At 39.5% G+C, this 26,611-nt stretch overlaps 1 protein-coding gene across 1 annotated transcript; it reads right to left on the bottom strand.

Annotated features, from left to right (window-relative positions):
• Positions 1-164: 164 nt before the first annotated feature.
• nmur1b (neuromedin U receptor 1b) lies at positions 165-25,909 on the bottom strand. The gene is made up of 3 exons (XM_051138368.1): positions 25,719-25,909; positions 21,812-22,694; positions 165-4,178 (listed from the first exon to the last, which is right to left on the bottom strand). Exons 2-3 carry the CDS (start codon positions 22,671-22,673, stop codon positions 3,829-3,831), a joined length of 1,212 nt encoding a protein of 403 aa, XP_050994325.1. The 5' UTR covers positions 22,674-22,694; positions 25,719-25,909; the 3' UTR covers positions 165-3,828.
• Between the last annotated feature and the right edge of the window lie 702 nt (positions 25,910-26,611).

Genomic DNA, 26,611 nt, shown 5'->3' with positions numbered 1-26,611 from the left:
TTCCCTCGAGTAAAACAGCAGGCCAGATATTAAAAAGAAACTCCAAGTAAAAATATTAACTTTAATGCAATCATTACTATAAAAGATAAAAGCGTGACAATGACAACGACAAACAACTCAACTGATTTTTCAGTTCTTTTTAATGGATAATGCATTTAAAACGTTTTGATATAAGGATAAATATTTACAATCAGGTAAAAAGCACTGAAAAACACATGAGGATGGTACTTAGGAATGCAAGTGAATTTATATTCATTGAAAAAGCATGTAAAAACAAGAACATGAATAACAGAAGATATTAATGACAAATGATTTGAAGTATATTTTCCTTGTCCTCCAGATCTGGCTATTAGAAATATTTACATTACTTAGAATAATATATAAATATATACATTATTTAGCATATTATGGTATTGACAAAGTCCCATGATATAAACAGTGAAATGCAAGCACGTTTTTTCATCTTGGACCTCACAGATGATGTATTGCTCTGTGTCATGTAGAGAAAAAGCAGAGAGATAAATATTGCAAAGTAAACAGGTGGAGGAGCTCACTGAACTTGAGTTTGGGAGATCTGTTATCAGCATTCCAGCCTTGAGCAAGACATACAACCTTAGAGAAACACCACTAAACAAACATCTGCAGAATCAACATCACAACTCCATAGCTAGAAATCTATAGTTCACTTTTAGTAAATGATTCATTTATAGAATATATTCTAGATGTTTCACATTCGCTGTGATTACTACATTCCAACAACAGATGTTGTCTTATATGCAATGAATCATTGTATATCAGTGAACGGCTCACTAGTATAAGGAACAATGTTTTTAACCATGTAGAATACAACTTCTAACAAATATAACCATATATAATGCACATATATCTAATATAACCTTATCACATGCTCACAGTGAAATAAAATTTGGCATCATTGCAGTGGATTTTACAGTCAGTGAGAATTAAGGGAAACTTGTTTGGTTACTGGAAACATTTAAGATTTACAACAGCTGTCTTTACACAAGTGTGTTTTACAAGACATGGTTTATTATTCTGCAAGGATGTATTACATTGACCAAAAATTACAGTAAAGACATTCATAATGTTTCAAATAAATGCTGGTGTTTTGAACTTTCTATTCATCCTGCATCCTGAAATTGAATAGAAATGTCTCTTGAGCAGCAAATCAGCATATTAGAATGATTTCTGAAGGATCGTTGGAGTAACGCTGCTAGAAATTCAGCTTTGAATCACAGGAATAAATTACATTTGAAAATAAATTAAAGTAAAAAAACATTTTAAAATGAAATAAAATTGTACTTTTGGAAAATAGCAGAGACTTTCAGTAAATAAAAAAAAAAATTCACTAATTTTGAGCACGTAGCGTCATCTACACATTTTATATCTGTACATATATAGAGATTGATGTATTTTATCATTCTGTCACTTATTATTATACATAATAATATGTATAATAATATCACGTTTGACTGCCTGTGCGGCACTATCCACCTTATTTTTTCCGTGTAAGAGTTGGGGCAGCTATAATGGCGTCTGGCTTCCAGTGTCTTTCGATTTCAGCTATTTTTAGCTGTATAAAACAGCTGTTTTTTCTGCTTGATATTGCAAACTGCCGTGTCTCACGTTATTATTTTAATGCATTGTCTTAATTATGAACATGTTTGTAGCGCAAACAGTTTTACTATTTACTGCACGTTGTTATTCTTCCAGTTAGAGAGGCTAATGAACTGGAAGTTTTGCACATTCACAGAAAACGGCTTGTGTCCGCATTGAAAAATAAGGTGGATAAGATAAGAATAGTCAGTTAGTATGACAGTGTTTCACTGTATGTCCACTTGTCAGTGTTGCAGACTCTGTGTGCAGTGCTGCGTGGAAGCGGATTACATTTGCCTGGTTTTATTGTAAGTCGGAGCATCAGTGCTTTTCAGTGGGAATCTCTGTCGCTCCGCTCCACTCGTATGCGTTGTTCCAGTCCGGCTTTCAGTCTGTGTGTTGCTCGGTGACACGTAAAACTTGATGCTTTGGCTTCTTATGGAACTATTTACATTGGCGGAGAAGAAATATACGAACTAACTGACCCATTTCTTTTGAAGTTATATTTCTGGGCTTCTATTAGACAGGACAGGAGGAGGAGAGACAGGACACATTGAGAGCGGAACAGGAGCAGGAAAAGACCTGGAGCCAGGACTCAAAGTCAGCTGCACCATATGTCAGAGTGCTGCCCGTAAGGCTATGATACCTATAATAATGTTTCCAGTATCTGTGAAAAACATAAGTTACTTGATATAAAATTACTTTTTTGTGACGTTTTTAATTTAAAAAAAAATGCAGATTATATTTGATGACATCACTTAATGTGTTTACATGCTGTGTCATCCTGTTTTGACATCAGTGTAAAGAGACAAGCTCAAAACACGCAGACACTAAATAATCTGTCAGAATAATGGATAATGTGTTTACACACTGAGCAAAATTAGGTTGGCAGGTAAAAATTAAAGTGTGCTCACTGTTCAAACATTTAGGGTCAGTCATTTTATTTATTTTTTTTTATTTTTTTTTAAAGAAATTGATACTTTTATTCAGCAAGGATGCATTAAATTGATCAAAAGTGACAGTAAAGACATTAAAAAATGCTGTTAATTTGAAATTTCTCATTTAAAAAAATCCTGAAAAAAATGACAGTTTCCACAAAAATATGAAGCAGTACAACTGTTTTTAATATTGATAGTAATAAAAAAATTTTTTTGAGCGCCAAACCCAATAATTTTTGAAGGATTGTGTGACACTGAAGCCTGGAGTAATGATGCTGAAAATTCAGCTTTGATATCACAGGAATAAATTACATTTTTAAATATATTCAGATAGAAAACAGTTAGGGTAAATTGTAATAATATTCCACAATATTACTATTTTTACCATATTTTTGATCAAATAAATGCATCCTTGGTGAGCATAAGAGACTTACATAAAAAAAACATTTTAAAAAATCATACCGATCCCAAACTTTTGAATGGTACTGTAAATATTTTGTTTTTATATATCTGTGAGTATATTGGCTATTTTGCCGTATCTCTGAATGTTAACTTGATTACATAAGCACTCATTAACTTAACTGCATATACAGTATTGAATACTTTGACAACGCAACTATAAAAGATATAGAGTTTTTTCACGACGCATCGTCAGTCGGCCATATTGGCGGCACTGAACGTAAACAATGCCACAGAACTGAACAAAACTGACTTATTTTGCTGAATATTGCTGCTGAAAATGGTCAGTTATTGTCATGTTTTGGGCTGCACTAAAACATTTGGAGTACTATAGACTGCCAAAAGTTATAACAAATTAGAGAGAAGAGTGCAAAAAACTGTTTGAGGAACAAAAGGCATTTGTGGTTGCCCAAACTCAACCAGGATTTCCAGGGCAAGAATCTTGACAACATTCATGTTTGTGTTTATCATTTCTGGTCAGGTAGGTGAAATATTAGGCTAATATCTTAATTAATACGGCTTGTATGTATCTTTCCCACCTATCAACTTTAGTTTGTCAAAATATTGCACCCTTTCCTTACAAAGTTCTTTTCTATATGATTCACCAATTTCCACACATTTTTTCCATGGTTTAGTCAACATAAATTGACAGAACAACGTAATCAGTAGTACATTGACTGTGCAGTCCATGTTATCGTTTACATCCGAGTATCTCCAATATGGCCATGCATCCGGGTAACTGACCAAACCGTGACGTAAGAGCAAACCGTCTATAGTATCTGGATAAAATAACTTGAGCAGAATCCTCTGGTATTTTCTAGAGAGTGTGCGGCAGCCCACGAGGGTTGAATTTTACAGAAAACGAGACAGAATTGGAGGCAGAGAAAGAGGCAGAAACAACACTACGTAATGTGACCTTACTTATTGAGAGCTGACGATGGTCTTTTTGACACACCACCTCACGGAACATTTCTCTGAAGCGTGAAGACATGAGGTTATACAGGATGGGATTGACCACTGAGCTCAAGTAGAAGAAGACACCAGAAAGAAGATGCACATACTCAAAGACATGGTGGTTCTCTGCAGTCCAGTCATCGATGTAGCTCCACATGACACGATCGATGTGAAACGGGGCCCAGCAGATACCAAACACAATCACCAATGCACCTGGGAAATACAGCGAAAGAAATGACATAAAAGTATATAACATAATACCTTTTTCTATATATAACATAATACCTGGGTAAAAAATATTGAATTCTCATTTTTACGAAATGATTCTTAAAACATTTTTTTTCAGTTAATTAACGGAACAGAGCGGCTCCCATCCTATACACAGTTGAAGTCAAAAGTTTACATACACTATAAAATGTTAATTATTTTACCAAAATAAGAGGGATCATACAAAATGCATGTTATTTTTTATTTAGTAATGACCTAAATAAGATATTTCACATAGAAGAAGTTTACATATACTCCACAAGAGAAAATAATAACTGCATTTATAATTCAAAGTTTACATACGCTTGATTCTTAATACTGTGTCATTACCTGAATGATCCACAGCTGTGTTTTTTTTGTTTAATGATAGTTGTTCATGAGTCCCTTGTTTGTCCTGAACAGTTAAACTGCTCACTGTTCTTTAGAAAAATCCTTCAGGTCACACAAATTCTTTGGTTTTTCAGCATTTTTGTGTATTCGAACCCTTTCCAACAATGACTGTATGATTTTGAGATCCATCTTTTTACACTGAGGACAACTGAGAGACTCATATGCAACTATTACAGAAGGCTCAAACGCTCAGTGATGCTCCAGAAGAAAAAACAATGCGTTAAGAGCTGGGGGTCTAAAATTTGAAACAGAATAAAGCTGTGTAAATTTTTTTTTTTCATTTAGTACTGCCCTTCAGAAGCTACAGAAGATACTTAAATTTACCCTGATCTTCAAATTCAAAAAGTTTTCACCCCTCAGATCTTAATGCATTGTTTTTCCTTCTGAAGCATCAGTGAGCATTTGAACTTTCTGTAATTGTTGCATATGAGTCCCTCAGTTGACCACAGTGTGAAAAGATGGATCTCAGAATCATACAGTTATTGTTGGACAGGGTTCAAATACACAAAAATGCTGAAAAATCAAAGAATCTGTGGGACTTGAAAGATTTTTCTGAAGAACAGCAGGCAGTTTAACTGTTCAGGACAAAGAAGGGACTCGTGAACACTAAACACAAAAAACAGCTGTGGATCATTCAGGTAACAACACAGTATTATAAATGCAGCATATGTAAACTTTTGAACAGGGTCATTTTTAGAAATGCAACTATTATTTTCTCTTGTGGACTATATGTAAACATCTTTTAGGTGAAATATTTCAGGTCAGTGCTAAATAAAAAAATAACATGCATTTGCATGATCCCTCTTTTGGTAAAATAATTAACATTTTACAGATTCTGCAAGATGTATGTAAACTTTTGACTTTAACTGTATATTTTACAGCATTAGTTGAAAGATTTTTTTTTTCATTGAGAAAATTTGCAATGTACTGTACCTGATATATAAAATAATCAATATTGAATCAAATCAAATTTGGAATTGAATCTCAAGTTGTGAAGAGAAATCAAATCAGAACGTGAAATTTGTGTCAGTACCCAGCGCTAATTTTTATTATATTATTTTGTGGTTTTCAAACATAGAATATGTTCATAGAGAAAGAGAACTACACCTGTTACTTTTTAGGACACTTGTGTGAACCTGAAGAGAACTGACTTCATACATCTACTAAAAATCACCAGCTAAAGAAATAGTTCCCAAAATGAACATTTGATGAATATTTACTCGCCCTCAGGCCATCCAAGAGGTACAGGTTTGGAGAAATGTAGCATTACATAATTTGCTCAGCTTTGGATCCTCTGCAGTGAACGGGTGCCATCAGAATGAGTCCACACAGCTGATAAAAACATCACAATAATCCACAAGTAACCCACACCACTCCAGTCCATCAATTAATGTCTTGTGAAGCTAAAATATGCATGTTTGTTACAATCATTAAAGCCTTTTAACTTTAAACCATCACTTCTGGTCGAAGTCTTTATTCATAATAATGTTTCCTTTTCTTTTGACATCACAACCACTGACTAATATGTCTAAAACTGTTTTGTACTGTTTTGTCTTGTAAACTGGGCTTGATCTGTGCATATTTCTCTCCTGATTCAGTGACAAGACAATTTTTTCACTGTAGTGAGTGATATTATGGATCAAGGATGGTGGTGGTGGACTGGAGTGGTGTGGAGTACTTGTGGATTATTGTGATGTTTTAATCAGCTGTTTGGTCTCTCTGACGGCACCCATTCACTCCAATAAGTGACATAATGCTAAATTTCTCCAAATCCATTCTGATATAGAAACAGACTCATCTATATCTTGGATGGCCTGAGGTTGAGGAAATATTCAGCAAAAAGTCATTTTGGGGTGAACTATTCCTTTATGACTATTCATTGCAAAAATGGCTATATAAAGTGACCTTAGTTCTGAGAAAAGCTCTGACATCATTTGTTTACAGATGACACTATCACTATCCAATGCGATGACATTCACACATTTTAAGTGTGGTGTAAATGTCCAGATACACTTATAACATGTTTAAATCTATTAAATAAATTGTTACTCCTGGTACACATCTGAGCTACTGACAGTGTTTATGAACTTGAGAATAGATGACTAGATCTCAAGTATGTTGTTTGTATCCCAGTATCAAAGAACATGTTGAAATTTGAGGAAGGCCACACAGCGTAGTGCTGAGCAGCTATTACAATAAGCCAGATGTAGACTGACGCTATTACTAAATCAGATCCCTTTTGTATTTACAATAACATGACAGGAGGCTGATAAAGCACAGATGAGCATTTTCTGTTTATCAGGACAGATCTCAAATGTAAAATCTCATGCACGGGACAAGAATGTGTCATAATTAATAATAATAATAATATTTAGAAAAGAATACCGAGTTTTTCAGTTTTGAATAATGAACACTAGAAGTTTGTTATTAACGTTCTTCCACACTACTCATACTGTATCCTGGGTTGCTACATTTCATGATTTCTCACTGTGTGTTTTTAAACCTTGTTCTAACATTGTTTTTTTTATATGCACAAGATTAATATCATCGGCTAGATAAGTATGACGAGCATGCAATGTGTTGCTTGTTCATCTGTGGTGGAAATATTGCAACATAAGTCTACTTAAGTTGTTTTAAAGCAATAGTTCACCTAAAAACAAAAATAGGTCAAAAGACATTTAAGAAGCAATGATTTGAGCTATTATGTTGGCAAACCTGGTGTTTTGTGTCGTGACCATAGACTGTAAAAAATATGGACGTAGTGTCCGTGACGTCACCCGTAGGTTTCTGAAGAGCATTTTTGAAGCTCTTAGTGGGCGGGAGTCGGCCGTCGCCATCTTGGAATTGTGTCACTGCATGTCACTCCCGGATAATTGAAAATGGGCAAAGAGGCGGGACGTGGGTGGAGCTGGTTGCTGAAACCATGCCCGCCTAGCGCGATGGTGGTGACAGCAGAGGCAATCCACCTGTCACTCAAATGGCCACGCCCTAAATTATGCAGAACTTTAAGGCTTAACATAATTTAAACGGATGAGTTATAAAAAAAATTCACCCCCCCTCACAGTTGACATGAAGGGCAAAATTAGCTATATAGACCAAACCCACTTTTTGTACCAGGTTGTAAACATTTTTTTTTCTGCTGTAAATTTGGGCATTTTAACATGGGGAGTCTATGGGATTCCCCAATAGTATGTTCCTGCACAGCCGGAGGCTGCACTTTCAGGACCGCAGTTCCAGGACCGCATTTCTAGGACCCAATTTTTTGTGACAGCGCCATCTAGAGGAGATCTGATTCAAGCATAAAACAAAAACTATTCATTTCTCATCTTTCCATCTTATTTTTAATGTTCGAGGCGTGTCAGCAATCTCCACTTAGCCTATTTAGCTGTGCAAAACAGATCATTGTTCTGCTGAATGTTATAAACTAACATTTGTATTCAAATAAAATTACATTTATTAATGTAATAATAAACAGTAATTTGTAGCGCAATTGTTTTATTGCTCTTTATGTGTGTCACACATCAGACGTGAATCGCTGTGCTGCGGCTAATGAACTGAAGTCTGCAAAAATACAAGTCTTTCTTTACAAGAAAATGGAATTTAACACCAGAATATATATAGAATATATTGAAATAAATTAGGTTAAATGTTTCAGACGGGTTACCAATGGGTATGTTAAGGGTTAGGAGTCGGTTAGGACAATAAGTGTATACAATTAAACAACTACATATTTCTTTAAAAAAAGAATAATATACAGAATTGAATAGCAAGCGCTATAAAATAGTATGAGATGCTAATACATACATATATACAATAAATAAATAAAATAAAATAATACAAAAAAACTATAGGGTCCTAGAAATGCGGTCCTGAAACTGCAGCCTCCGCCTGTAGCGGCCAGTCGATGAATTGCAGTTTTAGTCACTTCCATGTTGGCTCCAAGAGGGAGACCGGGAGGTTGCCGCTTGGTCGTGACACGGCAAACTGACTAACCCAAATTCTCAATACCATAAAATGTTCCTCAACCCAGAGTAAAAAAGACCCCATGATATCAAAATTATAGTTTTTTGGCTTTTAGTATGAACATATTAGCTTTAAGGTTATATGTAAGCTAGTATGCTCCAATGACAAAAAAATATGCATACAATACTTACAGTTTCTAACTTCCACCAATACAGATCAATGATTTTGATGACATCACCCACTTTAGCTTCTCATCAAACTTTCTGTCCAATCAAACGCTCTCTAGAATCCGAAGCGCCCCGCCCCCTACACTGTAAACAGACTCTGAAGCTGCAGCTGAAATCGGTCACTTGTTCACAGAATTTGTATTCTGTATGGTGAATGGCACGTAATGCACTATTATAAGGAATAGGGAACGATTCAGACAATGTAAATAAGCAATCCATTGGGATGAATGGTCTTTGGTTTCACTTTGTGTCACAAGAACTGCCGCAGCGCACACACAGTCTGCTTCGGTACAGAGACACGCATTTGAGTTCTACAAAGAAAATGCTATTTTATATAGATAATGTGATATGGATGAGATTGTGGTGGTCAAATGCGGCTTTTCCCAGCTCAATGGCTCTGGCCTAAGCTGTGATATAAACAAAACACTATTTAAAAAAGGGGGCGGGACTGCTGTATGTGCCCCGCCCTGTCTTCTTGTTTCAGCTGAAATTACATCAACACATAGAATAACACTGCATGTTTCAAAGCACTTCAGTGGACCTTTAAACTCAATCTGAAGACAAAATTGAACCTTTTTACTTTCCTAATTGTCTGGTAACACTTTAGATTAGGAAACATTCACTATTACAGAAGTTCGCTTCTTTATATGTACAAAATGTACAATTTATATACTTTTTAACCTCAAATGCTCGTCTTGTCTAGCTTTGTGTAAACTCTGTGCATTCAGGTTCATGACAGTTAGGGTATTGAAAAACTTCCATCTCATTTCTCCTCCAACTTCAAAATCATCCTACATCGCTGCAGAAGTACCAACCCAGTGTTTGCAAAGTGAACACGCAAAACACCCTTTACAAAAAAAGGTGATGAAACAACAATGTAGGACGATTTTGAAGTTGGAGGAGAAAATGAGATTGGAGTTTTCCGACATACAGGTGCATCTCAGTAAATTAGAATGTTGATGAAAAGTTAATTTATTTCAGTAATTCAACTCAAATTGTGAAACTCGTGTATTAAATTCAGTGCACACAGACTGAAGTAGTCTTTGGTTCTTTTAATTGTGATGATTTGGGCTCACATTTAATAAAAAAAACAACCCACCAATTCACTGTCTCAACAAAGTAGAATATGGTGACATGCCAATCAGCTAATCAACTCAAAACACCCGCAAAGGTTTCCTGAGCCTTCAAAATGGTCTCTCAGTTTGGTTCACTAGGCTACACAATCACAGGGAAGACTGCTGATCTGACAGTTGTCCAGAAGACAATCATTGACACCCTTCACAAGGAGGGTAAGCCACAAACATTCATTGCCAAGGAAGCTGGCTGTTCACAGAGTGCTGTATCCAAGCATGTTAACAGAAAGTTGAGTGGAAGGAAAAAGTGTGAAAGAAAACAACCAACCGAGAGAACCGCAGCCTTGAGAGGCTTGTCAAGCAAAATCGATTCAAGAATTTGGGTGAACTTCACAAGGAATGGACTGAGGCTGGGGTCAAGGCATCAAGAGCCACCACACACAGACGTGTCAAGGAATTTGGCTACAGTTGTCATATTCCTCTTGTTAAGCCGCTCCTGAACCACAGACAACGTCAGAGGCGTCTTACCTGGGCTAAGGAGAAGAAGAAATGGACTGTTGCCCAGTGGTCCAAAGTCCTCTTTTCAGATGAGAGCGAGTTTTGTATTTCATTTGGAAACCAAGGTCCTAGAGTCTGGAGGAAGGGTGGAGAAGCTCATAGCCCAAGTTGCCAACAAGTCCAGTGTTAAGTTTCCACAGTCTGTGATGATTTGGTGTGCAATGTCATCTGCTGGTGTTGGTCCACTGTGTTTTTGAGTCACTGCACCCATTTACAAAGAAATTTTAGTATACTTCATGCTTCCTTCTGCTGACCAGGTTTTTAAAGATGCTGATTTCATTTTCCAGCAGGATTTGGCACCTGCCCACACTGCCAAAAGCACCAAAAGTTGGTTAAATGACCATGATGTTGGTGTGCTTGACTGGCCAGCAAACTCATCAGACCTGAACCCCATAGAGAATCTACGGAGTACTGTCAAGAGAAAAATGAGAAACAAGAGACCAAAAAATGCAGATGAGCTGAAGGCCACTGTCAAAGAAACCTGGGCTTCCATACCACCTCAGCAGTGCCACAGACAGATCACCTCCATGCCACGCCGAATTGAGACAGTAAGCAAAAAAGGAGCCCCTACCAAGTATTGAGTACATATGCAGTAAATGAACATACTTTCCAGAAGGCCAACAATTCACTTTTTTTATTGGTCTTTTAATGTTTTTTATTCTAATTTGTTGAGTTTAAATGTGAGCCAAAATCATCACAATTAAAAGAACCAAAGACTTAAACTACTTCAGTCTGTTTGCAGTGAATTTATTTATTTATTACGCGAGTTTCACAATTTTTCCACAACATTCTAATTTATTGAGATGCACCTGTACCCTAACTGTCATGAACCGGAATGCACAGAGTTCAAGCGGAGCTAGACAAGACAAGCATTTGAGGTAAAAAGTATATAAATTGTAAGATGTTTTTTAGAAAATAAGCAATCGTTTCACTAGATAAGACCCTTTTTCCTTGGCTGGAATTGTTTAGAGCCCTTTGAAGTTGCATTTAAACTGCGTTTTGAAAGTTCAAACTCATGAGCACCATAAAAGTCCATTATATGGAGAGAAATCCTAAAATGTTCCCCTCAAAAACATGATTTCTTTACGACTGAAGAAAGAAAGACATGAACATCTTGGATGACAAGGGGGTGAGTACATTATCTGTAAATTTTTGTTCTGGAAGCGATCTTCTCCTTTAACTAGTTACTATTAGCTGTTTATTAGTACTTATAAAGCATTTTAGATCCCTTAACCCAACCCCATACGTAAACTAAGAACTACAACTACTGTATTATCAATAAGGAGCAAATTTGTTGAGGGAAATCTCTTAGTTAAAGGGATAGTTCACCCAAAAATGAAAATGACTCCATGACTTACTCACCCTCAAGTCATCCTAAGTGTATATGATAAGTGTCTATTTAATATCAACAGTCATTTACTGCCATTATAAAGCTTAGAGGAACCAGGACACTTTTTTTGGCATTTCTGCATTTTTCTGGATAGGACGGTGGAGATATGACAGGAAGCGAGTGGGAGAGAGTGAGGGGGTGGGATTGGGAAAGGTCCACGAGGCAGGACTCAAACTCGGGACACCTAAAGCGTAACTGCACCATATGACAGCAGGCTGCCCACAAGGCCATCAGTGCCGACTGAGCCAGGACATTTTTTAATATAACTCCGACTGTATTAGTCTGAAAGAAGAAAGTCATATACACCTAGGATGGCTTGAGGGTGAGTAAATAATTTGTGGGTGAATGTAATAACTTGCTCAACCTCTGAACTGATTCACTGAGGACACTTTAATGTTAAAGGAGAAGTCCACTTCCAGAACAAAAATTGAGAGATAATGTACTCACCCCTTGTCATCCAAGATGTTCATGTCTTTCTTTCTTCAGCCATAAAGAAATTATGTTTTTGGAGGGAAACATTTCAGGATTACTACGGTGCCCCGATTTTGAACTTCCAAAATGCAGTTTAAATGCAGCTTCAAACGATCCCAAATGTGGTTGTAAACGATCCCAGCCGAGGAAGAAGGGTCTTATCTGACGAAACGCTCGTCTTGTCTTACTCTCCCTGAACTGTTTTTTTTCGGTTCATGATAGTTAGGGTATGTCAAAAAATGTTCTCCCTCAACTTCAAAATCGTCTTATGTCGCTGTTTTACCTTTTTGTTAAGGGTGTTTGATCTTCTTTGCATGTTCACTTTGCAAAGACTGGGTCGGTACTTCTGCAGCGATGTAGGATGATTTTGAAATGATTTTTGAAGTTGAGGGAGAAAATACGATTGGGGTTTTTCGACATACCCCATACCCCATGTCTTGAGGCAGAGTTCAGGGAGAGTAAGACAAGATGAGCGTTTGAGATTAAAAAGTATTTCAATTGTATTTTTTTAATGAAAATAACAGATCATTTTGCTAGATAAGACCCTTCTTCCTCGACTGGGATCGTTTACAACCGCATTTGGGATCGTTTGAAGCCGCATTTAAACTGCATTTTGGAAGTTCAAAATCGGGCCACCATATCAGTCCATTATATGGAGAAAAATCATGCATGTTTTCATGCATGTCTCTTTAAATGCAAATGAGCTGCTGCTCCCCACCCCCTTTTCCAGAATAGGGCTGTGCCTTTACAGCTGGTACCTCAGATTCTCTGCCAAAAAACATCTGTTTAGTTTTGATTATCATGTCTATTGCGGGGAAATCATGTGTTTTAAAGCCATATCAGTTTACAGTTTTCTGAGTGCACACAAGTTTATGTTTAAGTGGTCATCAGATGCAAAACTTACTTTTACATTTGTTTGAACATAAATGTGTGTTGGCAGTGTGTGTACACAACCACCCTTTAATGATAAAAATCCACCCAGTATTATTTTTTTAATCTTTGTAAGAATTATCACCTTTTTGAAATCAACCCACTCTCAGCTTCTTGTCAGTGTGATGTCACACAGACCAAGGCCACTCCCATGATAGTTGATTGACATGACCGTCTTACCCCAGACCCGCCCTGATGAGCTGTAACAGTCCGACTGCCATTTCGTCGACTCCGGTGCAGGGGAAGACTAGAATGTCTCAGACTGAGCGATTGAGGTGTTGTTGAATGTAATTGTCATGATCTGGTCGGTGAGCTGCGGACCGCTCACCACCAGATGTCGCTCTTGCGTTTTGTCACGCACGGACTGCCACACTACACCCCGGACTACACTCCCCATCAGCCATTGCACTTCCTCCTGTCCAATCAGAGACTGTATAAATACCCCGGTCTTCCTGTCACTCCTCGCCGAGTATTGGATTGTATTGTTTATCTTTCATACGAAGCGTTTCTCCTAGTTTTCCCCGTCTAGTTACCTTGTTTGCCTTGTTGTTTTGATCTCTCGCTTGTCTGACCACTCTCTTGCCTAGCCCCTCTCGGATAACGTTCGCCGCTGGATTGACCCTCGCCTGTTACGGTTTACTCTTGTCTCGCTGTCCATACACCTGTCTGCTGTTGTTTGACCCTGCCTGCCTTTGACCATGTCTTTGTCACGTCCTTACAATAAAAGTTTGCGAATGGATCCGCTCGTCTCTCGCCTCACTCCCTACGTTACAGAATACTCGGCCACTACAGGATCCAGCAACTTCTCATCCGGACGCCACGCAGGTATGAACACCACAAAACTGTTGTTAGCCCTCGAGCAGGGCACACGAACGCCGAGGGCTACATCCAAGAATTTCTGGACATTGCCCATTACTCCGATCTCCCAGACTGTGTTTTAATAGATCTGTTTCACGAGGGCATGAATCAGCCGCTCAACTCACGGCTCCGTCGTGAGGCTCCGCGTTCTTCCCTTGAGCGTTTTCTGGATTATGTTTTGTTGTGTGTGGGATCGCCGTTTACTGTGGGTGTCGCGGAGGAGGAACGCGACAACGCGGTAATGGCGGCCACGCATCCCGCTGACGGAATGGTGGCCGCGCCGAGCGCGAAGCCACGGACACATTTGCCGCCTGGATCGCTCGTGAGATGGCGGCCGTGTCGGAGCGCGCTCGAGCAATGGCGGCGAAAACAGAGCTCCGTCACGTCACAGCTGCCATGCCAGAGCCAAGTCACGCTGGAGCTGTGTTTCCTGCACCAAGTCAAGTCAGCGCTGCTCTTTCTAAGGCAAGTGAAATTAAAACTGTGTTTCCTGTGTCAAGTCAAGTCAGAGCTGTTGATACTATGTCAAGTCAAGTTACAGTTGTCGCTTCTGTCTCAAGTCAAATTACAGCCATCAATCCTGAGCCAGAGCCACTGCACAAGATGGCTGCCACGCCAGAGCCACTGCACAAGATGGCTGCCACGCCACTGCACAAGATGGCTGCCAGCCACTGCACAAGATGGCTGCCACGCCAGAGCCACTGCACAAGATGGCTGCCACGCCAGAGCCACTGCACAAGATGGCTGCCACGCCAGAGCCACTGCACAAGATGGCTGCCACGCCAGAGCCACTGCACAAGATGGCTGCCACGCCAGAGCCACTGCACAAGATGGCTGCCACGCCAGAGCCACTGCACAAGATGGCTGCCACGCCAGAGCCACTGCACAAGATGGGCGCTACGTCAAAGCCTGCTAACGCCTAACGTCAGCCAAGCCACAGCCTGTTCACGTCATGTCTTTTGCACCCGAGTCTGCACCCATCATGGCCGCACTTCCTGAAGCGGTTTCTGAGTCAAGTCACATAACAGCGGCTGTTCCTGAGTCAAGCAAAGTTGCAGCCGTGGTTCTTGAGTCCGGTCACGTCTCTCCTGACATCCCAAGACCACGGCTTATGATGGCCCACGTGCTGGACTCACCCCTAAGGGCCGTATGGGCAGCTAAAGTGGCGCTCCTTCACGTCGCGGCTGCTACCCCAGGGTCAAGTCAAGCTTCCAAGTCCGGTCAAGCAACTGAGTCAGGTCAAAGCACAGCTGCCGTTCTCCTTGAGTCAAGCCAAGATACAGCTGTCGTTCTCCCCGAGTCAAGCCCAGTCACAGCTGTGCTCCACGAGTCAAGCCCAGTCACAGCTGTGCCCCACGAGTCAAGCCATGTTGTTCCTGAGTCAAGCCACGTTACAGCAGATCCCCACAAGCCAAGTGACGTCATCGCTGCTGCTCTTCCCTTAGTGGCAGTGGCCATGTGGTGTGTGTGGGCGGCCCACTGTGCTCCTGAGGACACGCCTGTTCCCAGGTCAGCACCAGAGATCACAAGCCTGCACCAGAGCTCTCGTCTGATCACAAGCCTGCACCAGAGCTCTCGTCTGATCACAAGCCTGCACCAGAGCTCTCGTCTGATCACAAGCCTGCACCAGAGCTCTCGTCTGATCACAAGCCTGCACCAGAGCTCTCGTCTGATCACAAGCCTGCACCAGAGCTCTCGGCTGATCACAAGCCTGCACCAGAGCTCTCGGCTGATCACAAGCCTGCACCAGAGCTTTCACCTGATCACAAGCCTGCACCAGAGCTCTCACCTGATCACAAGCCTGCTGCAGAGCTCCCATTTGATCACAGGCTTTCTTCAGAGGTCCCGTATGGTCTCAAGTCTGCTTCAGAGGCCTTCCCCGTCGGAGAAGCTGCGCCAATGCCTCCAGAGGTGTCGGCGCCGGCCGTAGAACCTCTTACGGAGGGGGCGTTAACCACCAAACTCTCTGCTTCTCCCTTTTTCCTGTCTGCATCCTCTGTCACTGTTCTCCCCAGGTCCCAGTCAATGACGCAGCCTCCTGTTCTGCCCCGGAGGGCTGCTCCGCCGCCCTGTTCCGCCCCCGGAGGGCTGCTCCGCCTCCTGTTCCGTTCCCCCGGAGGGCTGCTCCGCCTCCTGTTCCGCCCCGGAGGGCTGCTCCGCCTCCTGTTCCGCCCCGGAGGGCTGCTCCGCCTCGGAGGGCTGCTCCGCCTCCTGTTCCGCCCCGGAGGGCTGCTGCGGCTTCTCCCTCTATTCTGTCTGCCTCCTCTGTCCCTGCTCTCCCCAGGTCCCAGAGCGTGATGCAGATTCCTGTTGCGCCCGCAGGGCTGCTGCGCTCCTACTCCGCCTCCGGCTCCACCCTGGAGGGCTCTAGTGCCACCTGTTCGGCCTCCGGCTCCGCCCTGGAGGGCTCTAGCGTCGCCTGCCCTGCCTCTGGCTCCACCCTGGAGGGCTCTTGCACTGCCTGCTCAGCCTCCGGCTCCGCCCTGGTGGGCTCTAGCGCCGCCTGTTCCGCCTCAGGCTCCGCCCTGGAGGGCTCCACCGGCTCCGCCCTGGAGGGCTCTAGCGTCGTCTGCTCTGCCTTCGGCTCCGCCCTGGAGGGCTCTAGCACCATCTGCTCCGCCCTGGAGGGCTCCACCGGCTCAGTCCTGGAGGGCTCTTGCATTGCCTGCTCCGCCTCCGGCTCCGCCCTGGAGGGCTCCCGCTCTGCCGGTCCTGCCTCAATCACCGGGTCCTCCGCAGGGGCCTGGCCCTCCAACCCTCACCCTGTCTCGCTCCCTCCCCACCACTCCCATGGACTGTTGTTCTGTTGGAGCGTCTGGAAGCCGCTCTTGGGGGGGGCTATGTCATGATCTGGTCGGTGAGCTGCGGACCGCTCACCACCAGATGTCGCTCTTGCGTTTTGTCACGCACGGACTGCCACACTACACCCCGGACTACACTCCCCATCAGCCATTGCACTTCCTCCTGTCCAATCAGAGACTGTATAAATACCCCGGTCTTCCTGTCACTCCTCGCCGAGTATTGGATTGTATTGTTTATCTTTCATACGAAGCGTTTCTCCTAGTTTTCCCCGTCTAGTTACCTTGTTTGCCTTGTTGTTTTGATCTCTCGCTTGTCTGACCACTCTCTTGCCTAGCCCCTCTCGGATAACGTTCGCCGCTGGATTGACCCTCGCCTGTTACGGTTTACTCTTGTCTCGCTGTCCATACACCTGTCTGCTGTTGTTCGACCCTGCCTGCCTTTGACCATGTCTTTGTCACGTCCTTACAATAAAAGTTTGCGAATGGATCCGCTCGTCTCTCGCCTCACTCCCTACGTTACAGTAATAATGAACATAGCAGTTGTCATTTACTCCCAACATCTGAGCACTGAAGATGCAAACGATTAACATTACTTTTGTTTTAGAAGGAAATGCGCCCGGCGATCTACATAAATGCGATCTATGTTCTCGCGAATTATTCGTGATCCAGCTTCACCTGCAGCACAAGTGAGTATAAAGGATTTTACATGCATCTTTGCAAATCGCCTTTCTTAATAATGTGCTAATTAGCAAGTTTTGTGTCGTTACACCTCAGAAAAGAGGGGTGGGGTGAGCAGAGCTCATTAGCATTTAAAGGCAAATGCACTAAAACAGCTCGCTTTGAAAAGGACTGATTTTGACAAGGTAAAAAGGGTGTTGTTTTACACTACCACTGAGAAATTTTAACCAAAGTATGTTATAGACTTCTCATTAAGACCCTAAAGAATCATGTTAATGTGTGGAAAATGGACATCCGATGACTTTAAAACATGCATAAGTTACAAAATCACAGTAGTTATGTCTGTGAAAGAAAACAGCTGGAAAAGAAATTGCATGTTTATATTAGATCTGTGTATTAACCCTTTCGGACCCTGCATCCATTACAATGGACATCACATGTCAGGTCATGTTTGCCAATATTTCATAGATTGTATATAAAAAAGAAGGATTTAACTAAAAATCTAAAGTTAAAAATTGATTGTAGAATTGCAGGCTTTAAATCAGGATTTTTTCAAATATGTCTGTCCATTACAATGTACAGTGGGTTCAAACGTCTGTTACTAAAATTAAATCTCTAGTAATGCTGATTGAACTTTTATATAATAAAAATCTATATTAACATACTAAAATTATTGCAACTATTTTAGATTATACTGTTCTTGAAGTTCTTGAACATATAGCTGATGGAAATATCTCAGATGTTGACATTATGTGGAGTGGAGGAAGATGGAGATGCAGATGATGCTAGATCTACAACACTTGGTGAGTGTAGAAGGAAAATTAGGGTTAGTTAGATTGTTAAGACATTTTATGCAATTAAAATGCTCCTCAATTTATTAAATGCTATTAAATTGGATATATGGTCTCATAATATGTCTAATGAATATAAATTAGAATATAAAACTTTTATGAAGTTGTTTTGTAAGGGACAGTTTTTGCTATTAATTTCAGGGGAGGACAGAGATGAGCCACTGTTACCAATGGTAGGAGAAGAAATTGACATTGAGGCAGAGGAAAGTCAGGATCAAGGGGACAGAGATGATAATGAGCATTAGGCAGATGATTTAGATCCAATACTTGATAATCATCTTGCAAGTGTCACAAAAAAGAGTGATATTCATTATCATCACACCTCTTTCATCCCAACATGGGAAAGCCCTACCACTCACCCTCATGAGCAACTAACACCATATGGCCACTTCAAGCAGAATGTTCCCAGTGAGATGTTTGAGCTGATGAGCATGATGACCAATATATATGCAGAACAGAACGGAGTCAGAGGATATGAACATGCCTCAGCTTCTGAGATTGAAATCATTGTTGGCCTTCATATGGCGATGGGAGTGCTTGGTTTTCCGACAGTGAGAATGTACTCATCCTCCGCTATCAATATTGGAATTTTCAGGGATACCATGTCTCAAGATCGTTTTTTTCAATTCCGCTCCAACCTGCATGTGGTGAACAACTATGAGAGGCCTCCAGGTCAGACCACTCTATGAGTGTATAAGGAAACGTTGTCTGCAGCTACAGCTGGAGGAAGAGCTCTGCGTTGCTGAGAAGATTGTGCCTTTCAGGAAAAGCTCTCTGTCCTCCAGTATGTCAAAGGGAAACTAACACCATGGGGAGTCAAGATGTATTTCCTCTGTGGCAAAAGTGGGCTTGCTTATGACTTCCTCATCTATCAAGGTGCCACAACAGAGCTTTCTGGGCAAAGCAAAAAGGTTCTAGGGCATGGCTGTTTTCACTCACCTGTGCCAGAGAATCCAGGCTCCTAACCACAAGATCTATTTTGACAACTACTTCACCACCTGCAATCTCCTGGAAGCTCTTGCAGAAAAGAAAATCCATGCTGCTGGAACAGCAAGGGTTTGTCGCTTTGCAAATCCCCCACTGAAGCCTGACAAGGAAATGTCGAAGAAAGAGCGAGGAAATCATGATGAAGTTCAAAGCAGAGATGGAAAGGTTGTTCTAGTGAAGTGTGTTGATAACTGCTCTGTTGTGTTGGCCTCCAACTTTGTTGGTGTTGGAGATGAAGATGAAGTTCAGAGGTGGGATCAAAAAGAGAAGCAATATGTGAAGATCAAGCACCCAGAGGTTGTGAAGAAATACAACAAGGCCATGGGAGGGGTGGACAAGCTGGATCAACTAATCAGCCTTTACAGGATTGACATCAGATCCCGCAAATGGCCACTGTGCATGATTTTTCATGTCATTGATGTTGATGTAGTGAACAGCTGGCTTGAGTATCGTAGAGACATTGAAAGTAAAGGGACTCAGCCACAGAAGATCATGGATCTCCTTGAATTCAAAATGAAGGTGGCCGAAGTGCTTGTGTGTGCTGGGAAGCCACAAGGTTAAAAAAATGAGGAAGGCCAAGTAATTCCAATATAGCCAGTGCCAACCCAACTCATCATGATGTAGCTGGACAAAAGAGAGTGGTGATGGAACGGCGGCCAGTTCTTGAAGTCCAAACAGATATGGTTGACCACATGCCAAATTATGATGGGAAAAAAGAAGCAACAAGATGCAAATTGCCAGGTGGTTCTGGAAAAACACATGTCTTCTGTGATAAGTGCAAGGTGCACTACTGCTTTGTGTCACAGAGAAATTGTTTCAAAGATGCACACCGAAAATGACTTTAACATGACCACAGAAATGTGCACAGTAAACATCTAAAATGACTATATTGTTTGATTTCCAGTATGTTTAGTTTGTTATAAGTAATGTGTACTCTATAAAACAAAAACCTCAAAATTAAAGTTAAAATGTTACACTATTCATGTGTGTGACCTTCAGAAGAAACATCAAGTAAAGACCAACAATTTGTGTTATTTTATTTTTAATTTCAACAGGTCTGTGACGGAACCGTAATGTACAGTAGCTATTCTGCTGTTTGGGTCTACGTCTATAGCTCTAATAAGAAGACATTACTTACTAGAATGCTGTTTTTAAATGCTCTAACGTGAAGACAAACATGATTGTGTGGGGTTCACTCAGGGCGTGGTCTTGGCTAATACGGCAGCGTCCATCAACAGTCGTGGGTAGGGCTTGTAAAGTCACACTTTACAGATTCTGTGAATGGCTTCTCTGAGACACTGCTTATTATTTATTGGGAATTTTAAAAAAAGGAGTGGGCAAATTTTTTTATCATTATAGGGTGGTTGCATACACACACTGCCAACACACATTAATGTTCAAACAACATGTAAAAGTGCATTTTGGATAATAGGTCCCCTTTAAAGCTTTGCATATCTAGAAAAATGTATATTCATGTAATATACTATTTTAAATGACTTTTTTTTGGGTCTAGAAATCACACTTTTGAACTTATGCTACCTCATATATCCAGGCTTTCCAAGAGATCATTCATTTTTTCACACTGAATATGTTTTTACACTTGGAAATATGAAAAGAAAATGTGTTGTGAATGTTGTTTCATGTTTACTTAAGGGAATAGTTCACCCAATAAAAAAAATATACTCATTTACTCATCCGTCCAAGATGTAGATGAGTTTGATTCTTCATCAGAACAGATTCTGAGAAATGTAGCATTACATCACTTGTTCACCAACCGATCCTCTAGAGTGAATGGGTGCCGTCAGAATGAGAGTCTAATCAGCTGTTAAAAACATCACAATAATCCACAAGAAGTCCACTCTCCAAATCCGTTATTAAGTTTTTAACTTCAAGCCAATGCTTCCATCTAATATACAAGTCTATTGTCCATAATATTTCTTTTTCGTTTTGGCTAAATTAGGAGAGAAATATGCACAGATCAAGCAACGTTTACATGTAAAAAGAGTCAAAACAGCTCTGTACAAATATGTCAGTGGGTTTTGATGTGAGAGACAACAGGAGATGAACTTTTTCACTGGAGAAAGTGTTATTATGGATTATAGACTTTTATTGATGATTTAAAGTCAGTACGTCTTAATGATGCATTTGTTTCTTATAAACATGCACCTTTTTGTTTTACAAGGCATTAATTTAAGGACTGGAGTGGAGTACTTGTGGATTATTGTAATGTTTTTATCAGCTGTTTGGACTCTCATTCTGACGGCACCCATTCACTCCAGTTGGCGAGTAAGTGATGTATTACTAAATTTCTCCAAATCTGTTCAGATAAAGAAACAAATACATAGGTCAGCTAATTCGTTTAACCCATTCTAGCATACCAACAGCAGGGAAAAGGGACTCACAGAGCATTTTTGTGACTTGCCGATGACGTGCCCTCTGAGTAACCCCATCCTGGCTGAGGCCAGTCTTTGCATCAAAACACCCCCGTTCTCGATGCAGCTGCAGGCCGATCAACACATACAGCACAGTGATGGTGAGCATCGGCAGGATGAAGAACAGCAGCGCCGTCACCTGCACCAACAAGTTGTAGATCCACCTGTCGTGTATCACGGTACACACACCCGAATTGGGGAAAGTGAGTCCAAAACGGGGTTTTAACATCTCCACGCCATGCAGACTGGTATTGGGCAAGGCACACAACAGAGAGACGGCCCACAGCACAAGGATAACGCGCTTGGCGTGAGCGTGCGTCGCCACATGTTTGGCGTGCAGAGGATGCAACACAGCTCTGTAGCGCTCTACGCTCAAGGCGGTCACGTTGAGCACAGATGCAAAACAGACCGTCTCAAACAGGCAGGTTTTGAAGTAGCAGCCAGCAACGCCAAACAGAAAGGGATAGTTGCTCCAGAGTTCATAAAGCTCCAGCGGGAGACCCAGCAACAGCACAAGGAGGTCGGAAATGGCCAAGCTGAACAGGTAGTAGTTTGTCGTCGTGCGCATCACACGATGACGGGCGATGACTATGCAAGTCAGGCTGTTGCCCAGCACGCCGACTACAAAGATGAGCAGGTAGGTGACGCACATAGGCAGGAAGAAAGGTGAGCGGCAAGGGCCCAGGTACTTCTCCAGGTAAGCGCTGCGGCTCAGACAGAGGTCTGACTGGCTCGCTGTTTTGTTGTGACACTCGTCCTCTCTGATGGAGCACCATGATGCATTCACAGTGGCGTAGAGAGAGTCTGGAGATGAGCAGTTGTACTGGATCATTGATTATCAGAAGAAAATTACCTGCAGAGGTTACAACAAAAACAGGAAGGGTCAAAAAATGTTTTCTATTTAAATATATTTTAAAATGTAGTTTATTCCTGTAACGCAATTACTCCAGTCTTTAATGTCACATGATCCTTCAGAAAGCTTGGGGTAAGATTAAAAAAAAATAAAAATATGTTTATTCATCAAGGATGCATTAAATTATTTAAAAATGACAGTATAGGCATTTATGATGTTGCAAAAGATTTATATTTCAAACATATATTCATCAGAGATTCATACACTACCAGTCAAAAGTTTTTGAACAGTAAGATTTTTCGTGATTTCTGCTCACCAAGCCTGCATTTATTTGATCCAAAGTACAGCAAAAACAGTAAAATTTTAAAATATTTTTAGTATTTTAAATAACTGCTTTCTATTTGAATAGATTTTAAAATGTAATTTATTCCTGTGATCAAAGCTAAATTTTCAGCATCATTACTCCAGTCTTCAGTGTTACATGATCCTTCAGAATATCAATCATTCTAATATATCAATCATTCCAATCAATCATTCTAATATGCTGATTTGCTGCTCAAGAAATATTTATTATTATTATTATTATTATTATTATTATTATTATTATTATTATTATTATTATCACTATTTAAAACAGTTTACATATTTCTAGGATTCTTTGATGAATAGAAAAATCATAGAGTTTCAGCATTTATCTGAAATAAAAAGCTTTTGTAACATTATACACTATAGAAATTGATACTTTTATTTAGCAACGATGCTTTAAATTCTTAGACATTTTTAATGTTACAAAAGATTTCGAATTTTAGATAAATGCTGTTCTTCTATTAATCAAAGAAACCTGAAAAAAATCTACTCTGCTGTTTTCAGCAATAATAATCATTATAAATGTTTTTGAGCAGCAAATCAAAATATTAGAATGATTTCTGAAGGATCACGTGACTGGAGTAATGATGCTGAAAATTCAGCTTTGAAATCACAGGAATAAATTACATTTTTAAATATATTCCAATGGAAAACAGTTATTTTAAATAGTAAAAATATTTCTAAATTTTGCTGTTTTTGCTGTACTTTGAATCAAATAAATGCAGGCTTAGTGAGCAGAAGAGACTTCTTTAAAAAAAAAAAAAAAAAAGAAAAAAAAAACATTAAAAATCTTACTGTGCAAAAACTTTTGACTAGTAGTGTATAAAAAATAAATGATGGAGTCTACCAAGAATATTAAGCAGCTAAATCATTTTAAACATTTAGAATAAGAACCATTTTTAAGAACTGAGCACAAGAATGATCCTGTGACACTGAAGACTGGTGTAATGATGCTGAAAATTCAGCTTTGATCACAGGAATAAATTTAATTTTAAAATAAATTCATGTAATTGAAATTCAATTAAATTTAAAAATAATTTAGTAATATTTACTGTATTTTATATTTGCTGTGTATTATTGTTTTACTGCATTTTTCACCAAATAAATGCACACAAAAAAACTAAAAGTGTATATAATTTTTGTATATATTATATAATTATTCATATAAATAAGATATTAATAATTATTATAAATATAATTAATACATGTCTAGGTTTAGGTATGTTTTGTTATAGCTGTGTTACAGAGGACTGTACAGATGTTCCGGTTCTGTACTATATATTTGTTAACAGAGACCCTGGGTCATGTCCCAGTCCTGTCTCATCCATACTTTATTCAGTGTAAATGCATTCCATTTCCTAGCCATTTGACTGGGAATGTGAACATGAAGCACTACAAATTGAGTGTGTGTGTGTTTGGAGCAAACACTATTATTCCTCCGCTGTGCCATAGTTTCAGCCAGTGTATATTCTGAACAGTAACAATTACGTCTCTTGTATACTTTTCAGTTAAAATTAGAGTAAACAGACCCAAACCAAACTGAATAAACATTCATTCATGGTATGAAATGTTTAATATGTGGTGCTCAGGTCTGCTTCTGGAGATTTAATTGCTTGAAGACTTCCATGTTCTTTAGCACTTTTAGTGGTTACTTGGAAAGATGAAAATAAACTCTGGAAGAGCATGTTTGTTTTTCTGATTAACATCGTAATTATTCGACAGTAAGAAATACTATCAAAGATGTTTTAGGACCACTGCTGGAGAATCTTATTTTTGTTTAGTCTTTAAAAACTTTAGGATATTTTTTTTCCTGTAGTCTATATTAAAAGTCATTTTTCTTCCTTTATTTTCAGTTCAGATATTTGACATTAGTTGATACTCTTCTTTTTAGAAGGCTTTCTACTCTATAGCAGAGTTCAGCTGTGCAGAACAGAATACATTCAAAATAAACATCTATCAATAAATTACTATTAATATACAAAAACACATTCACAACAGTTATTTCATATAAACCAGCATTTGTATACATACCTTAGCAATACCAATAATAAGGCATTTTAAGACAGCCTTTAAATTAAACAAAACTAAAAAATTCTAATCAAATCAATTTAATTAGGAAGGCATTTTAATGTAAAAATATTTTATTGATAGGTATTAGATGAGCCTATAAACACTTTGGCTGGCAGGTGTCCAAAATTTTATTGTTATGATGTTTATTGTTAGGAAGTTTAGTTGACATTTAAAGAAAAATATATTGTAACTCTCTCATTTACACTGCAAACGTCTATTAATAAATTAGGATTAATATACAAATGAGCTGAGTGAATACACAACAGTTTTAACTTGCATTTCATGTTAATCAATATTTGTAATTGGTGGTTTTATGACAACAAGCTGCCTACCATAACAAATATTTTTAATGTATTGTTTCAATGCTTTGGTCTTTTTTAATTTTAAATGTAATTTTCAAATGCTTTGGTCATTTATTTTATTTAAAATTTAATGTTCAAATAATTGATTAAATTGGTAATAAGCCTAAATGAGAATCTTGGTTTGCGAAGTTTGAAAATGTTTTTTTTTTTTTACATTAATTCTAAAATAAATTTTCATTAATGGACAGATGAGATGAAAGGAAAAGTAGACGAAAAGCAAACCTACCTGAGCAAAATCTGGTTGAAAATGGTGTTTCTCAGACTGGAATTCATCAAAGACAGCTACTCATGACCGTCCTGTCTCTCCGTTCCTCCTTTTTCCAGCAGATCAGATGTGCTGTTGTGCAGTGATCTGACATTACACTGTAAAGCAGTGAAGGGAAACGCTACATACACACACAAACTCTCTCTACTAACTCTCTGCACGCCGTCTCCTCCTCCCTATAGTGAGATGGATGACCTTTAAAGTGCCGTCAGCGTCTTTTGTACATACGATGACTGGAGTTGTCAGTGTGTAATATTTCACTGAAGCAATCGCACTAGTGACGTATCCTTCACTGGCTTTCAACCAAGAACAATACATTCGTTCTCGCCCTAGTTATGACGTGTGTTTATATACAAGGCTGACACCACGTTTTTTTTAAATTAATGTTCATTCAAAACAAAAAAATGACATGCATATATAATATTTATGACTATATTTTTTATAAAATGTATCATAATATTATCTGCATAACAATTTCAGTAAAAAAGAAAGTTTAAAACTATCATATCATTTGTTATGCCTGTCTTTTACGTTAATGCCGGAATCATTTAAACTGGCATGAGACTCCAGTAGTTTGTGCAAAACCTGATGATCCATACATGATGATCCGTGCATGATTCCAGGATGATCCGAAGAAAAAAAGGAAATCTATTTTTGTTCAAAGGAGTTCACATGCTCAATGTAACACATTTGCTTACATTTGATTAGTGATCTAGAAACAGTGTAAAACCATCTTTATCTCCTTTAAAAGTCCTCAAATGCTTAAACAAAAAACACAAATGCGTTCAGCATTGTACCAATAGTAACCATAGTTGTACACATTAGGCCTGTGTGGTTTGTTTCCACTAAAGTGA

This window comes from Labeo rohita, chromosome 2 (assembly GCF_022985175.1).
Source record: "Labeo rohita strain BAU-BD-2019 chromosome 2, IGBB_LRoh.1.0, whole genome shotgun sequence".
Taxonomy (NCBI): Eukaryota; Metazoa; Chordata; class Actinopteri; order Cypriniformes; family Cyprinidae; genus Labeo; species Labeo rohita.
The sequence above is the reverse complement of the archived record's forward strand: the minus strand, read 5'-3'. Positions and strand labels throughout refer to the sequence as shown.

Coding starts and splice junctions, on each gene's coding strand:
- nmur1b (XM_051138368.1), bottom strand. CDS start 22,673: ATGATCCAGTACAACTGCTCATCTCCAGACTCTCTCTACGCCACTGTG. Junction 4,179..21,811: donor GCAAGTCACAAAAATGCTCT/GTGAGTCCCTTT, acceptor TGTATTTCCCAG/GTGCATTGGTGATTGTGTTT.